The sequence below is a fragment of the Aptenodytes forsteri genome, unplaced genomic scaffold (assembly GCF_000699145.1).
Source record: "Aptenodytes forsteri isolate BGI_AS27 unplaced genomic scaffold, ASM69914v1 Scaffold153, whole genome shotgun sequence".
Classification (NCBI taxonomy): domain Eukaryota; kingdom Metazoa; phylum Chordata; class Aves; order Sphenisciformes; family Spheniscidae; genus Aptenodytes; species Aptenodytes forsteri.
The window spans coordinates 2,023,221-2,041,329 of NW_008796178.1; the positions used below are offsets into that span (position 1 = coordinate 2,023,221).

Consider the following 18,109-nt stretch of genomic DNA (forward strand, 5'->3'; position numbering starts at 1 on the left):
GCATCTGTCTTTTTCCCCTACCTTTTCTAATTTTTATAATTTCGGAGAAGTGAAAAGTTCCCACAGACAACAGTGTTAAGCAGACTGAAGCACAGAGAAGTGTGCTTTGACAGCAGATAGGGTGCATGCCTTCGGATAAATGGGCTTTGTTGATAGATGGTCTTTGTCTTCGAATTAAAAAAAAACGTTTGTAGAATTTCCCTCCAGATCTCATGATTTCCATTTTGCATAAGCTCAAATACAGAGAGGTGAATTGCCTTGCTGAAGATCCAATGGCTTGTATTGGAGTTTCTTCTCGTCTTTTTCAGTCTACTAGTTGATATTGCCTGTAGTTTGTGTTGTTAATCGTCGTTACTTATGTAAAACTGTATTAATATATATGGGGAGGAACCATCATTATGCACTTGATTCTGCCATATATGTAACTGATGCAAATCAATTAATTTAAAAAAATGAGCAGGAATCGGACCTGCTTTTTAAATTACATGACTGAATCGCTGAATTTGGGCTACTTTTGGCATGATTTTCTAGAGATGCTAAATCTTGGCAACTCTTGTTGATTTTTATCATATCTGGTGCATATTCAGCAATTTTTAAAAAGCAGATATTTACAGTTTTTAGCTCATGATGATTTACACCGTGTTTCCAACTATTGCTCTGAAACATTTTTCCACTAAAGCTGTAATTAGCTTTATACACACTGTTAACCCTTGCAGTGAGAAGGATGTGCCTTACTCAGCAAATCCATAGGAACAGTATCATTCTGACCATGGACTAAAGATTTTAGTTCCTTACGAGGAGGCAGTTACAGGTACTGAATACGAATTTTTGAAGTTGTGGTTTATTTTTCCCCTGTGTGCCAAAAAGCAGTAGGAGTACAGCATATTTATTCTAGATAATGAAGCTATGGAATTGCAGGAGGTTTTAAATAAGAAACTAAAAATGAGGGGAAAAAAGTGTCTATTAAAATATGAACAATGAGAACTTGGAAAAATTGCATAATGATGACAAATTTTGAAGTAATATGCTTTCCTATTAAATAATGAGAAGGAAAACCACTTGATTTTAAGTCTGCTTTGTAGCTAATAAGAACAGGTCAACAATTTTTTATGCTTGCACTTCATTTACTTTGGGCCATGAAAACCATAATTGTACTTTAGCATTCTAATGCAATGGTGGATTGGAAAATTTACAATAAAAATACTGAAATTGACTGCCAAGAAAAATATTTTAGTTTAAAATATATTAAGGAACATATCTTGAGAATGCCTTTAGTAACATTGTGATATAGATCATGCTTATTTTATTTACAATTTGGGCACTCAAACCTTTAAATACTTAAACTTTTCTTAAAGGAAAAGTGGATGCTAAACCAAATTATAACGACTAATACAAGTGTGGCCTAGATATCCAGGTACTTTTGCTGCAAGGTTTTCATGTCATAGTCGGGTGTTACTTGTTTTTATCACATGGCTCAAAGTTCACATTCTAATTCACGTTACATTACAGAATAAATTTACTACGGAAAGGTTATTCAGTCACTGATCCCCTTCTGCTGTCTTCATCAATGATGTGGGGTCCTGACTTGCTGTATTAATTTAGTCTTGGTACATCCTTTCTTTTTTACAGTAACTCATCACTGTAGGAAGACATTCGTAATATAAGTATATACATAAATATCCACATGAAATTCAAATATAGTTATGTTTACAGAGTTTCTATAAACTTAATATCCTGACAGAGATCAGCCTGCCTGGCTTTATTTATAATAAATGTGATGCTTACATTAACTCTTTATAGTCTCCTTATGCAAAACAAACAAAACAGCCTCCTGGCCTGATGTTTATTCTGTATATCCAATACTTTCTTAGTACCTTCAGAACTTACCTCCTCTCCCATTTTATTCTTTCTTTTTTCATCTATTTAAGTGCTTCAGTTTTGAAGAATGATGAAGGTGCAGCTACTGCCTTGTGTTTTATAATTTTAATACAAAGTTTAATTATAAAAATAGTTCCCAAGTTATACAGGCATTTGCCCAGACTTGCAATAAATTCTGAGAATTAGAATGCTTAAATTGTATACAGGCGTTTGGAATATCATTAATTTTGATGCATCAGCACATGCCATTAAATGAAAAATGTACTTCTTTAATAAATCCTTAACCTCTGCAAAACCAGATCCTTTTAGACTGATACACCTTTTACAAAGAAGAGGATTAAACCTTTTCCTTGAGAGATGATTTCTGTGTAGGTGTATTTAGTAGAAAGGACCATGTGATGTCACTGTTGCTCCAGGAGAAACTGCTGAATGAGTATTTATCAGCTAATAACTTAACCATTGGAGGAAATTTGCTGTATCTTCCCTTTGCCCCTGATTAACAGTGTTTTATTCATATTAATACAGCGCCTAGTCATTTCAGGGATGGTCCATGATCTCATTGTGTTAATTGCTGTACAAACACTTGATTCTTTCTTTCTTTGAAGCTGGAAATTTCTTAAGAAGACTTCTGTCCCCCTATGTTTCAAAGAAATTTGATATACTTTTCTGGACTTCGCAGTAGGAGAGGTTCCTGCCTCTCTTACAAAATGCTGTGTAGATGTATATATTTCCAAATTAGTTCACATGGACTAAACTGCCTTTAGTTCTGTGAGAGACTTAAAGAACGTCCTTCTGGCTTTAAAAGTAAAATTTTGATAAATTTCTTTTTTTAATTGGAGACTGAAAAGTTCAAGGCATAATCGTTTTTCCTATTTTATGTAGATTTTTAGAGCAAGGGATCTGCAGGTACGGTGCACAGTGTACTTCAGCACATTCCCAGGAAGAGCTAACAGAATGGCAAAAACGATATGCTTCCCGCTTGATCAGATTAAAACAGCAGAAGGAAAACAAACAATGTTCGGGCAGTTATATGGAAACCTTGATTGAGAAATGGATGAATTCGTTATCTCCTGAGAAAGTGGTAAGGAAAATATACTACTTCCCTATGTGCTCATATTTAAAACTAACAGATGAGCCTGTTTTTGGCCCTTACTATCAGAGCTGGTCGAATTACTCCTTACCAAGAAATTGTCCAACCAATTTGCTCCCCTTTCCATCCTGTCCTATGTCTTCTTGCAAAGATACCAGAGACTTAGGCTGATTTCTGCAAATGTACTCATTCTTTACAGGAATTCAGTAGAGTTTGTGAATTACAGCTTATGGGTTAATGACAGCTTGTTCATTTTGCATATTTACTTTTCCCAGTGCAGGATGGGTCAGCCAAGTCTCATGGTATTGTTCCTGTTCCTTGACTAGATGGCAGAACTTTTTAAACTGGAGAACAATAAATGGCGAAGCTTTCACAACTTAGTGGAGAATACTCTTGTTTGTGCATGGCTCCTTTTCTTTGCCTGCAGCTGCAGGCACTTGTATGAAGAACAGCCAATCCCCTAAATGTTCAAAAAAGTTTGAACACCGAAGAGTGCAGGGTATGGATATGCTCAAACTTAGCAGCTGTTTGGAATTCCAAAGAATGTTTTTGTGGCATTCGACCAGCTCTACTTACCACTGACCCTAAGGAGTTTTCGGTCCATCTATTGTTGATTAAAATCTGGGAAGAGTGGACTTCCTGCAAAATGCATTAATGAGTAGAAAGCCTGATTCTAGTTTCCTCGTGTCTCTAGTAGTCTCATTGACGTCAGTGAGATCTGGGGTCTTCTGGAAATGCAGTCTTTGGGCCTCGTTGTATCAGATTCTTCTTTCCAAATGAAATAATGTTCTACTTTAAACATTTACAATTAGGTTGGTTTTTGAAAATCAAGTCCTGTGGTTAATTGTCCTTAAATGGTTATATTCTTTGCTTACGCAGTGTGATCTATGAGATTTGGCTTGCTTGTCTCTCTGAACTAGCACATATTTTCATTAATTCCTATGCAGGACTTGAATCAATCCTGCACAATCTAGGAAACCGTTCTTTCCACTTTCTGTTAAAAAATACTACCTTTTACTGAATGTTTTTATTTTGATACTGTCTGTAGAAGTTTAATGTTATCTTCTTTTTCTTTTAATCTAGCTTAGTGAATGTGTAGAAGGAGTGAGAGTAGAACATAATCCTGAGCTATCGGTAACTGTCACCACCAAAAAGTCTCATCAGACATGGACATTTGCTCTCACTTGTAAGGTAGGACTACTTATCTTTTGAAAGTGAGTCAATAATAACTAGAATGCAGCCTATAACCTTTTGCGGTTAAGATTTCAATTGCATAATTCTTCTTAAAATAGAGAAACTTCCTAGCACCATCCCTTCTCTCTCTCTTTTCCCAGCAGCTCTGGCGATTATGTATCGACTGCCCAGATTTCTGGAAAGTAGGCAGGACTTGTACCTGCTCTGAGAAGTTGAGAGTTGTTATAAGCTCTCGTTATCTGATTGCAAATGAAGATATTCCTGAAATAATTTCAGTTTTCCAACATACTGTCATTTCAACCTTTGCATTTTTTTTATAGCCTGCAAGAATGCTGTATCGAGTGGCATTGCTTTATGATGCCCATCGTCCACATTTTAGTATCGTTGCAATATCTGCTGGAGACAGCACTACCCAGGTATCACAAGAAGTTCCAGAAAACTGTCAGGAATGGATAGGAGGAAAGATGGTCCAGAATGGAATAGATCATTATATATACAAAGTCAGTATAGCCTTTAACACAGAAATCTTTGGAACTTTTCGCCAAACTGTTGTGTTTGATTTTGGATTAGAACCAGTCCTCATGCAACGAGTAATGATTGATGCTGCTTCAACTGAAGGTAATGTATTAAAAAAATTTTTTGGAACAGTGGAAATCTTTCATGCCATCTCTTTCCTTTTCACTTCTGGGCAGAACAGCATCTGTATTAACAGCTAGTGAATGTCTTTTACTGTATGTTATGTTCATCATATATATGAATATAAATAGCGGACAAAAGCTTCAAAGGGTCTAAATAAGGCAGATAACTGGAGTATGACTATTACTGTGTCGGGATATGACTCCTAAATCTTGTCGAAAAGCTGGGAATTTCTAGTTTGGTATGTGTCTGAAGGCAGCACTGGCAGGTGTGGGATTTTTTTTTTTTTTTTTTTGTGACATCTTTGCCCATCTCTAATCGATCTTGTATTAATGAAAATGTTAAACATGTAGAAAAAGGTCAGTAGAGAGATGAAGTGTTTCTGTGTAAGAATACACCTGGTAATTCATCCAATAATTAAAGCAGACTATCTTGAGAAGTTGTTTGGGTTTTGTTTGTTTTTTTTTTTCTCCTCCTGCAATATCTGATTAGGTTTGTCAAAGGCAAGAGGCAAAGTATAGGCTTGTAACTCAATGAATTGCTGTTGACGTGAATTTTGAAAATGTAAAGAAAGTGTAACCATATTTTTGTGTGTGTTCCAGTAAAAAAACCACCCAACCACTACATGTTACTGTAAGGGTTGTATTCTGTTTATGAAATTGATCTGTGCCTCTCAGTTCAAACCTGAAATAACTCCATTATCAGAAAGATGTCAACAAATTGAAAGATGTTCGAAGTGCAAAAAAGAAGGAAGCACTTTGATTTACGGTAAAAGATTAAGAGACCTAAATATAGGTCACTGTCACTTGCCACTTGAGTATGGTAATTTTTTATGAAAATTTGAGAGATACAGACACCAAAGAAACAGAATTGTAGCACTGGGATGTAAGCAGGAGGAAGACGAAGAAAAAGGAAAAAGAAGGATAAAAGGTGAAACTAAGAAAACAGCAGTTTTCTATTCCTGGCCCTTATTTTCATATAACAGGTTAACATTTGTAACATTAACAAAAAGAAACTGTAAATAGCAAATACCAAAGATCATGAACTGATCTTTCCAGATGACCCAAGTACTTGTAGCCAAGAGCAGGAAGACTGTACAGGTTGTAATGTCTCTCGAAGGAGAGAATATTGCATTGCGAATGAGAAACTATGCTTAGAAGCGAGGCTGTGGTCTTTTCAGGAACTATTACATGATCTGCATGTAACGATGTGGGCAATCACAGCTGGCAGGCTTCTGAAGACACTGAGTTTGTGGAGAACAGGTGTCCTTTTATTGTAAACCTGTTTAAGATCAAGAAACCCAAGCCATAACTTACTTGCAAAGTCAGAGTCACTGTGAAACCAATCTATGGTCTTGGTCCTTGTTGGCTTAAACTAACTACTAACCAGAGCGATACAAGAACAGCCAATTCAAGTCCACGTGAAAGTGATGGATGCAGCTGATATAGCACTCTCTAGCATTAGTTACTGATAGTTCCTTTTCACTGCTTGTTTGTGTGCAGAAGGATACTGAAGTCTTCAAGCAGGTTGTTACTAATATTTATTTCAAAAGAGTGCTAGGTGCTTTACAGATAAATGTAAGTACAAAATCCTGGGCTTTTTCCTAAGGTAATCTAAGAAGTGTGTAAGCAGGCAAGTGAAAGGGATAACTATGTCGGATGTCTGTCCGATTCCATTGTTTCTTTTACTTTTGGTATATATGGACTGGGATCTCATGGAAGCGCTTTTCAAACAGAAAGCTGCCCGAGATCTCTACATTTGCATGTATTTCAGCACCCTGTCTAGATATCTAGGCAGGAAAGAAAGGTCAACTTTACAATATTTTAACGGAGGAGCATCCATTATGCATTTTGAAATCTTTATTTGCTGTGGAAAAAGAGAACTAGGAGAGGTTTTCTGTGCACTGAGAATGTACAAAATGCTCTTTAAGAAAGAGTCATCTTATGCGCAATCTGTGCCAGGAACTGTTTATGTCAGGCTTCCAGTGCAAGCCCCTCTAGTGCTGGGAATTAAATGGCTGTCTTTCTAGCACACAAGGACTCGATCCCAGCATAATTACTGAGCTTTTGTGATCTGAGGTGTGGTTAGTACCAGAGAAAGCTTCATTTATGATGAGATGATTTCAAACACAGAAACCACACAAACATGGACTTTTTCTTGCCATACAACCATACTAATATGGTTCAGGCTTGAGGTAGATATTTAAATTTGACTTCTCAGTGAACACGTACTTACGAGATTAGTGAGTGAGATAAGCTATGTTCCTGTAGTCATAGTTGAACTAAACTGAGATTTCTTTTGCTAAAAAGCTGTTTTCCTTCTATTTAGAATAAAGACGGTTAAGATGATCTTAAGTATTTAATTTGAATTTGAAAATGTCTTTTTTTTGCACATTTTTCAGCATTGGTGTGATATCCTGGATACCTATCTTAAATCTTACTCAGAGATAATACATTAAGATATCATAGCTTCACTATAAATGCCAAATATTTTCAGCTCTGCAATTTAACTGCAGTTCTGTTAACTGATGCACTGTTGTCATGGCGTTTTTGTGGTGTTATTGGATATATTTTGGGTGGCTGTAGACAGTGCTTGGTCTTCTGTTTCTCATTTAAGCTATGTGGTCCCTGAAATCAGAGTATACTGAAAAATTAACTTCCTTTTAATTTTCTAACTTTATATCATGTTAGGTTACATTTCCAAAGTTTTGCCTAGCAAACTAACTTTAGCTATATAATGCAACTCTCTGCAGAATGCACATAGTATGGTACTGTAGAATTTTTTTAAAGGCTTTCACAATGTTGCAAATTTAATTATTTCTTACCAGCTAGTTTATCGACTTGTTTTTATTACCTTCTAAATTTTATAGTATATATTGTAAGGTTCTTCACTACTTTATCTTTTTGAAATGAGATGATGTTGCAGGTAGGCTTTGAAAGCGTATTGCGATGCCAAGTCCTTCAAAGTGGCTTGCAGTTACTAAAATAAAAGTGCTTTCCTCGTTTGTCTGCCTTAATTCTATTTGCTATCTATAGAATATTTTATTTTCTGATATTGTTTGAGATCCTGCTTGCTCTCTATGTACACCTGAAAAGTAGGGATGGTAATTACTAGCAGTGAACTTACTAAAGCTGTCATAGGCAGAGGGGACTCTCACCTACATTTAGTTCATTATCTCTGATGGGGTTATTTTTAGTAGCGTGTTTTTTTTGTTTTGTTTGTTTTTAATAAAAGCAATACACATATGGAGCTTACTTCCTTTTGCTATTATGTATCTACATCCAGATCTTGAATACCTGATGCATGCACGGCAACAGCTACTAACCACAGCTAAGCGTTGGGATTCTACTTCTAAGACTATTGTAGAATTTGAGCCTAATGAAACTACTGAATTGGAGAAGAGCCTTCTTACCAGATACCAAATCCCTCTATCTGCTGACCAGCTATTTACACAATCTGTCCTGGACAAATCATTGACCAAGACCAACTATCAGTCACGGCTACATGACCTCCTTTACATAGAGGAAATAGCACAGTATAAGGAAGTTAGCAAGTAAGTGATACCTTTATAAAAATACTTCTTAGATATTTCTTGCTGTCCTATTAAAATGAGGATGGCAACTTTTTTCATTAAACCTACATGGTTGTTTAAGATACTAGGTCTTCCTGTTTCTTGGAAATGATGTTGACTATGAGTCTGGAAATAGTAACTTTTGATAAAGGTCACTAGCACTTAACAATGTAATTGACTGATAACTCATTTAAAACAAATTGTATGTATCAGTCTATGCTTACGGTTGGAGGCACTAAACACTATTGTACAATGTTTTGTTAATGTCTGCATAATAATTATTTTTGTATAGTTTTTTGGCTCTCTATAGAAAAAAGATATTAATAGGAATCATATTTTTGTTCCTTGGTGAAAGTAGGTTGTAGCAAAGTAACATGAAATCTTTGTATAAAAGGCCTTGAGGGAGGGTAAAAATAGGGTTGGGTTTTTTTTGTTTTGTTTTTTTTTTGTTTTTAAGAAAAAGGTTGAATTGTAGGTGGATCAAACTCTGATCTTACAATGATGTGGCAGCTGGCTTTATTATATTTATTCTCTAAATAGGCTGAAAACCAGCTTGTGAATAAAAGGCATACACTATACATTTTGTGTTTGTTTTGTTCTGTAATATCTTTGGGTATTATGTACATATTACCCAACTGGATTAGCTGCATGAACAAATACAGAGTTAGGAAAAAGGTGTGAACTTCCCATGTATAGATTCTCATGGGGCCTTTTTTTCTGTAGTTTGATATTTGCGGTTAAAAATTTTGCCTTCACTCATGTGGTACGAAAGAGTTTTAAAGTGTTGCGCTACTCAGAATGGAAAGTCAAAAAGGTATAACTTCCCTTTAACCTAATTTGGTAGCAAATTTAGTTCTATCAATTACTTCAAGTTCCAAATCAGAAATGTCTTTTTAAGACATACCACTCTGGAGCTACAGAGGTTCAGCTGAATCACCCCTCTAGAATTTAGGAAGCAAATACTATGAGTAGTTGTTTTTCTAATGCTTTTAAAGCAGAAAAATGGTTCAATTTCTTTTTTGTGTCTCAGATGAAGGGCAGTATATTTGAACTATTTTTCTTCAAGTCTTTCATCGCTGCTGTGCTCTGCTCTTGAGCTGGAATCTAAAATATGGAGGAAACATGCTTAAACACTGTTTTCAGCATACAGAAATATTCTCCATCATACATATTTATAATCAGGTTGAGTTTTTGAAGGCTTTTTAAAACAAAAGTGTGTTTAAAGTAAACGTTATGAAATATGATATAAAAGTATAAAATATTTTTACTGAGTAAATTTTCACGTTGAGAATTACACTCTCATGCCTCATAGGAAACCAAAGAGCAGCAGCATGCCTGTAGAAATAAAAGAATTATGAGTGTATCCTGTGTGTAATGCTTCCCCTTTGGACAATTTGGTGCAGCAATAAGTTATTGCTCTTCTTTTTCTATCTAGTAGATTAATAAAAGTAAGTTTTAATAATGTTCTTGAAATCTTCTGTTTTGATAATGTTGATGACAAATATTCTTTTGATCTTGTAGCTGACCCACTTTATTGCACCAAGGCTCAAACTAGCACACTTTCCTGATCCTCTGTGGCTAAGATCACACACTTGGTATTCTCTAGTGAAGTGTCAGGGTTGCAAGCCTAGAAATGGGCCCAGAAATACAAATGCAAGTGGGTTGTAATACCTCTGAAGTGGTGCCATGAGTGAAAATGTTGTTGAGCTGCTACTCTCTAATGGGTTTGTGTATGCGTATCGTAAAAGTAGTAGGGTTGTCAACATGGTCTCTTATGACAAGACTGGAATAACACGAGTGTCTGCAGTTCAGATTGGAGTGAATTGTTGGGTTTTAAGAATGTTGATGATTTCTCACTATCTAGGAAAACACTGTTTCGGACTTTACGTGGGATCACCTGAGTGGAACTACTGAAAAGTAGTGGATGAAGGTTGCAGTGGCTTTAAAAAAGCCTTGAACTCAGTTATAAGGGAGTTCATTCTGGATAGTCTCAGGGAGCTTTACTTCTAAATCATGTTTATTCTGGTATTTCAAGAGGCATTTATAAAAATTACTCCACATGAGTACATCACAAAATAGAGTAATAAAGGTTAGAATAAAGGAGCCACTGCTGTCTAATTTCCAAATGCAAACATACTCTGTGAGGAAAAGCCAAACGATGTTCTGATCTAGATACTAGTTTGGTTTTGTAAAGTTTTGCCCTACATACAATCTGTTGATGGTTTTAAAACTTTTCCTTTCTCACTTGCACATTCAAAAGAAAAACAGCATATAATTGTTAGAGTGGCTAGGACTTACTGTGTATTTTCTTGTATGGACATCAAAGAATGTGTGTGGTGACATATAGCTCCTTCCATGCAGTACGCTGTCTGCTACCAGAGTTACAGAGTACGTTTATCCTCGGGGCTGTGAAAGCTTAAAGTACTGGTTTTGATGGAAAATAAATTTGCTTTTGTCATTACTATGTCTCACATTTATCAATACGTAGGTAGGTGTCACACTGCACACCTTGTCTGAACTCTGCATGTATAAATGTAAGAGGAAATGTGCTGAATGTACTTTTAAGAAATCGTTATATGGGGCTTTGTTCAGAATGGGTTTATTTGCCTTTTGGGAATTTATTGTTTGCATTGGTACTGGATGAATTAATGATTTATGAAGTCTTTCTTTAATTCCTGTGATTTGAAATATCAATAACAGGCTTTTCTGTAGCTGGTTTCATTAACACTGCAATTAGAGGGGATTTTGCAGTGCTTAGGAGGAAGTGTAAGTTTTTGTTTGTTCGATTTGTATAAACCTGCGAAGCAAGGGTGAGGAATGGCTGAAAGAAGCAACTTTTGATTTTTTTAAATCTACTCCTTAGAGGATTTTGTAGTTTAACGGTTTGCCAGAAGATGTCAGCTTACTCAATAGAAATAGCTTGATAATCTGTAAACTTTAGATTCCCTTTAGCACAGCAGATTCAGTTTAGTCATTTATAAAGACACTAACTTGTGCCTTGTCTCAGAATGGCAGTAATACTGTCTTCCAGCACATTTTTACAAGTCCGAATTTGAGAATGAGCTGATGCATATTCAGTAGCATAAGGATTCAACTTTAGGAATGTTTTAACAAAATAAATTCACAATAGCATGTGATTGTATCTTAGTAACAATGCTGAGCTCTTGGTTACTGTGTTAAATGTTTTATATAGTATTTTAACAATCACCTGAATGAGATATGAGCTGTTTTAGATGTTGCTAACTTGCTGATAGCTGCTTTGGAATAGTGCAGCAGTTGTATAGAAGAAAGCTTGTTTTTTGTTTTGTTTTTAGCATGTGTGGAAATGGGAAGGAAGGATTACATTTAATTCTAGTGTGCTCCCTGAAGTACATGCTTTTGAGTGATTGCTTTAACTGTAGCTTGTGCAGTAACCTTTGTGGTTACTGATGAACTGAACAAATCCGTGTTCAGTAAGAAGACATCTCTTGCTTTTTGAGAGTGGAGGAGTGAAATTTGGTTCTGACTTAATGCCCATATTATGTAAAGAAGCAACCATTACCACAAGGGGGCAAACTTGCAATTTTTGTGTAAGACTCATGATTTGCCAGTTATGAAAAAGAAATATTTGATTGGCTTGGTAGATGTTTAATTACCACGTGAGCTAAAATGTTGGATTTTATTGTTTAGAGGCTTATGATTATTGACACTACAGGGCTTAAATGATAAATTACCAGTTTATTAGCTTAAAATAGGAATTATAAGAAGAACAGATCAAATAAAAATAGTATGAGTATGAAAAGTATTATAAGAAAGTGAGGTTTTCTCCAAGAAATTTTATTTCATTTATGAAAACCTTTGGTTTATACTTTTTTTTTTTCTGTAATTTGTTGCAAATTCAGGAAAAAGTTGCTGATGAGAAGAGAACTGAATATTGTTAGTGTGACAGACTTTTTTTCCCCTTTTGTTCTTTTTAAAACCAGGTTGAAGCAATCTGTTTAAAAAAACCCAAACACTCTAGGAGGAGATTACTATGTATTGGTGAGAAGTCAATAAAGTGTGCTAATAAGTCACTTTAATGTGTTATGCATGTGACTTCTAGAAAATGGTAACTACAAAGAATGAATTTGTTACATCTCTGATTACAGGAGGAGCTTGCTGCTAATAGGAATTCTGTGGATAGATGTTTTATATGGCTGAGCCTGTGATGCTATTCCTTCATTTCAAATAAAATTATCTCATTTTAAGGCCTACATTCTGATTTTTTTTCAAGGCATTTTAATCAATCCTTCTGAATTATGGGTATATTACCATTTACCTTTTAAGATGTAGATTACCATCTTTGGTGTGCAGCCTGGAAGAGATAGATGAAATAAATAGAAATCTTACTTTGTTCTTTGCCTGCATGTGTCTCCTTGAATACCTAACATAAGCTTACAAACTATTTAAATAGAAATTTTTACTGATTTGGAACATGCACAGCAACTCTTAATTCACCCTAAACTTATTTTGGTCTCAGAAAATCTAGTATTTGATTCTTTTTTGTGCGGGTTCCTTTTTTAAGCTTCATAGATCTTGATTCTTTTGAATATCTGTTTTATAGGCTATAATCAAAAGGAAAATGTATAAACGTTCGACAGCTATGTACTTATGAAGGGCCAGTTTGGCTATACTTGTTTATGTTTAAAAGTTATACATTTAGAATGTAAAGCAGTGAATCTTCAGTCTGAATGCACGAAATTTCTGAATCTGAGAGCATTTTTCTGCACTGACTTGATGCTTTCTTACTTAGGTTCAACATAAAAGTGCAATTGCAGATTGTAGCAAGCTTCATGCTCACTGGTGTTTCTGGAGGTGCAAAGTATGCCCAAAACGGACAACTTTTTGGCCGCTTTAAGCTCACTGAAACGCTTTCGGAAGACACTTTGGCTGGACGGCTGGTGATGACCAAAGTCAATGCTGTTTATTTATTGCCTGTCACTAAAGAGAAGTCAGCACAGACCCAAGGAACCAAAGAGAAGGTTTATGAAGCAGCTATTGAGGAGAAAACAAAGGATTATATCTTCTTGAGGGTATCCAGGGAATGCTGCGAAGAACTTAATCTTCGGGCAGATTGTGAAATGCAGGTAAGTCTGAGTGGCAATGGTTTTGTTATGGGAACTGTTTGCGTTGTGTCTGTTTTGGCTCCACCCAAAATAATTGCTTGAAGATATGAAAAGGAATTTTATTATTCATCATCAAACACAGAAAGCAGAGTGCGGATGAGAATTTCAGATAGGTGAAATCTTTTTATACATAAATGTACATGTATATATTTGTGTGTGCGTGTGTATTGTATGTATGAGTCATTATTTGGAAAATAAATTAATATTTTAGAATTGTTACAAAAATACATTTTAATGAATTTCATTTCTGGCAAAATTCTTCTGAGATGGTAGGACATTGCTTGCAGATTTTTGCTTGTATATCTCATGGTTTTGAGAGTGTGATTTGTAAGTTGTTTTGGACATTGTTTTTACGTCTCTGGTTCAAATACAAAGCCCTCTTTCTATGGACTTCTAAAGGAAAGCTTTGTCTTATTTTTATTTTCCTGCAGGTAGGTGTTTGTGGGTAGTTCATGGGCTTTCTTCCACCAGACTTACCCATCCTCTCCCCTCTCATTCTAAAACCACTGAATATATTGCTTCCTCCTGCTGCCTGGACTTTTCTCCAGCTTAGTCTCTCTGATGTGGCTTCTGTCGTTCTGTCCATCATAGCCATACTCACCACAGGAACCTTTTCTTTATGAAGTCAAAGGAGGGGGTTTTCTATTCCTGTGTTTTTTCCCCGAAAAAGAAAAAGAAAAAAAAAAAATCTCTGCTGCTCTTGACATAGCCAGCTAGAACTCAGTCTTGGATAACTTGCATCTTGGACTCTTTATTTTGTATCTTCTCATTCTTTTTGTATCTTTTCATTCTTTTTGTTTGTGTCAATGTCTTTTCTTTATGAAGTCAAAGGAGGGGGTTTTCTATTCCTGTGTTTTTTCCCCGAAAAAGAAAAAGAAAAAAAAAAAATCTCTGCTGCTCTTGACATAGCCAGCTAGAACTCAGTCTTGGATAACTTGCATCTTGGACTCTTTATTTTGTATCTTCTCATTCTTTTTGTATCTTTTCATTCTTTTTGTTTGTGTCAATGTGGATTCCACTATTTGTTCCTAGCCCTGAGGTGAGATTAATTTTTAATAAGGTGTTGAGGTTATGAATGGTCCTTGTGCCGCTTTCTGCGCCCATATCAGAACAAAAGGAATATTGTCCTTCAGTGGAAAAGTCTTCAACTTACAGTATTTCCTTGATGAAGATGATGAGGGTTGGTAGATGGAGGCATGAGGAAGTGAATAAATACTTTTATTATATATATCCTGTGTTTCAGAATGAGAATACTTGCCTCCATGGCTCTCACTCTGCTGACACTAATCCAAGACAGATATTTATCTGTCTTGGAGGCTTTCAGTCACAAAATGAGGAGTTATAACACTTTTGCTAGAGAAAATTGTGTTGGCAGTAAGATCAGGCTTTTGTTTACTTTGCAGTTAACATGAAATGGGTGAGGATTTTTTTTTTTTTTTAAATATTGTGTAGTTTGCTGACAAGATAGTGCATTAGATGTAAATGCATGTAAGGGAAGACAAAGCTCTTTGTCTTCTCCTCACCCATCTCCAGTATGTGTCTGCTGTAGACCTGCTGATTGATCTTGTTACCAAACAGAAATAACATCAAATTAAGGTCACTGGAATTGCTTGAAATGAATGCATTTTAACCAAATGATTCTCCTCCCATTCATTTTGTTTTGGGGAAACATATGCAAGAATCCTGATGTCTTAATTTAACATGGATAATTGGTCTGGGAAAACTTATGCTGTTCTGGGCTCTTGGCTTTGTGTTTGTTTTCTTAAAACAATAATTAAACTTACTAATTGACTCTATAAGAAACTCCACTGGAATGCAAAATGAGCTGGGCCTTCAGTAACTGACTTACTTTTCTTTGAGTGTCTTATAAAACTTCGCCTGAGGCAGCAAATCTATTGTGCATTAAAAATTGGGTCCTAAAGTTATTTGTAAAATTGTTTAGTACTTCATACATATACAGTACTACATACATATTTGACTGGTGGTCAAATCCTTAAAGTGCTACCTATATTTTAATGAATTTTAATTGTGGGGCAATTTTTTTCTGATTAAGTATTAACTGAAAATTTGGAAAGGGATCCTCAGGTTAGAACTGAGGATGTTGTAATTTGGATGTATAGTGTTTTTATTAAAGATGCTGGAAATATTGCTGTTGTCTTCAAGGGAGTTAGTATTCCCTATGTGATTCTTAAACATTGACAAAATTGCTTTTATTTCTGTAGGTTTTGGATAAATTAGGTGGTCTGCTTCCTTTTCTCTTCTAATAATTCATCTTGGAAGTTTCCTGATCGCTTGTTTGCCTGTTGTCCTGGCTTAACTATAATAAATACGCAATTCTGCTTTTATCAAGTGCACCATTCATGAAGGTGGGATGGGGTGAACTGGTGCTTTAAACCCCCTTGGCCGCTGCTCTTTTTGGTGGCCAATCTAACATGCGACTGTGTTATTTTTGGAGTGGTTACTCTGTTCTGTGTCCTCTTCTGTGAAACTGGCAATGGATTACTTCCTTTCCCACTGTTTTCATATTACGGAATATATCTTAAAGCAGGTTACATGCCTCTCCTTCACAGATGGCCTCATTCAGTACTCTGCAACAGCAAATACAATATTTGATTAAATCCAAACTGGATTAAAAACAAAACAAATCACAAGCTGTTAAAGAAAGTGGTGAATGCAGGTAAATAATAAGAGGTATTTAATGCTAGGCACCTTGCTTGGACTCCCAGAAGGGGCTATTAAAGCGTCGCTCAGATGAGCATCACAATTTTTCTGCATTTAAATTATCATTGTTATATTGGGTGGTCTTTTGTTAGCCTTGCATCTGTCTGAGGAAAGATATTTTTCCTGTATAGATCAAACTGTGAGGTTGGGACCATTGCCATTTGTGTGGCAGTCTTTTCCAAACACCTGCGGGACGTTCTTGGGCAGACCAATTGGCACTGGCTAGAGGTGGGTAGGACAGAGCTTTGGAAGGCAGCTGGAGGTGCCCTTTGGGCAGGATGAGCTGGCGCTCTCATTCCTGGCAAGTGCTGAACCACACTGCTTTTCAAGACCAGGGTGTTTGCTAAGGTAGTGGATAGGCATAAACTACACGGTGGAACAGTGGGGAAAAAAAAATTATTAAATGTGTCCTATTTAAAAAAAGTTGTCCTAGCAGTTACAATCACTGTAGTGAACTCCATGCTTAATGTTGTGCAGATTTGTTACTGCCCTTTTCTTCAGAGTTATGGTTATGCATCTTGCTGTAAAATGTGATAGTCAAGATGAATATTTAAGGTCTTCATATCTGCCAGAGAATGAAAGTTAATGGCTACATTCTGCACTGATACACGCAAACATTGTTTATTTACAGCAAAGCTAGTGTTGATTTCACATGCTACCTAATAATATGAACAGTGTAATATTTAAATAAACTAGAAAAAAGAAAATGCTAAGAGCTGTGTTTTGCAAATCCTTTTGAAGGAGATGATCTTCAAGTAGTAAACATTACTGGTGCACGAGAGGGTTTTTACAGGTGTGATCCCTATGGTAGGAAGTGACTTTGTGGGCAGATAAAGGAGTGTCAGGTCCAACAAGTAGTTAAATCTAGAAGGCTAAATTATTCCTCCATAGGAGGAATTTTCCTCCATAGGAGAAGGTTCATGAGAGAAGTTTATATGGCTTTGAATGAGGCCTGTCGTGTTTAGAGAAGTGGTTGTCAGCTTTCTAACTCATTTTTTTTTCCTTTTTTTTTACCCCCAAGTTTGCTGTCTTGTTTTGATAACCACAGGGATCTTTAATACAACAAATTGTTTTTTTGTTTGTAGTATATAAGGAAAACTTATTTTAGCTGACAAGGACTTTTTAAAGTCTTCATATAAATTGTCAGAAAAGATAATTACAAAAATATATTCTAGTATTGCTTTGTGTTTGTTGAACTTTCTGGTTGGTAGCAATAATTATCATGAGATTAAAGTATTATTAAGTAATAACGGACTGACTAATAGAGAATCAGTGAGTGCTAGAGGAGAAAATGAATGGATCTGAGACCAGATTTTTGCTTTGGGCATGGGGGTACCTTTAGAATGACTGTGTCACCTCTGTGGCGTTTCTCTGGGATGACCGCAGCTTTGCCCCATCTCTTCAGCGGTGTGATGGTGCTGATGTACCAGCTTCAGCTCGTCTTCACTCTGTTTTTATTTTTCTCATTTGTTAATTGGTAGTACAGAACCAGCTTCTGTAAGGTGGTTGTGAAAGCTATCAGTGAAGATGACCATAGAAATTTTAAATATTACTGGTATGCTTTCCAGGTAAATGAGGGGTACTTTCCCAGACAGGTTGCAGTGATTTGTCTGCCTGTTTGTAAGCATGCTCACATTGTAAATCTCAAAGGTACTTATTTACTCTTACTTAATCACAAATGCTCATTAGAGCCGTAGCACAGTAATTACATAAATATTTAGTGATAGATAGCAATGCTTTGAAAAAAAACTAAAAATGTATGTCAGTCACTTGAAGTTCTTCAGCAGCTTTGGGTGGTTTTATGCTGTTTTATATTAGTGCAAATCTGTGTCAAATCTTGTATAAAGGCTTCTGTGTTAGTTGTTAACATGTAGT

The 18,109-nt window shown here is 35.9% G+C and overlaps 1 protein-coding gene across 1 annotated transcript in view; it reads left to right on the forward strand.

Moving 5' to 3' along the window:
• Positions 1-18,109, forward strand: part of HELZ (helicase with zinc finger) — a 72,565-nt gene that overhangs the window by 9,650 nt on the left and 44,806 nt on the right. The window contains 5 exon segments of the mRNA XM_019474234.1: positions 2,761-2,959; positions 4,052-4,159; positions 4,483-4,780; positions 8,084-8,351; positions 13,141-13,474. Of these exon segments, the coding sequence (XP_019329779.1) occupies positions 2,761-2,959; positions 4,052-4,159; positions 4,483-4,780; positions 8,084-8,351; positions 13,141-13,474 (1,207 nt within the window).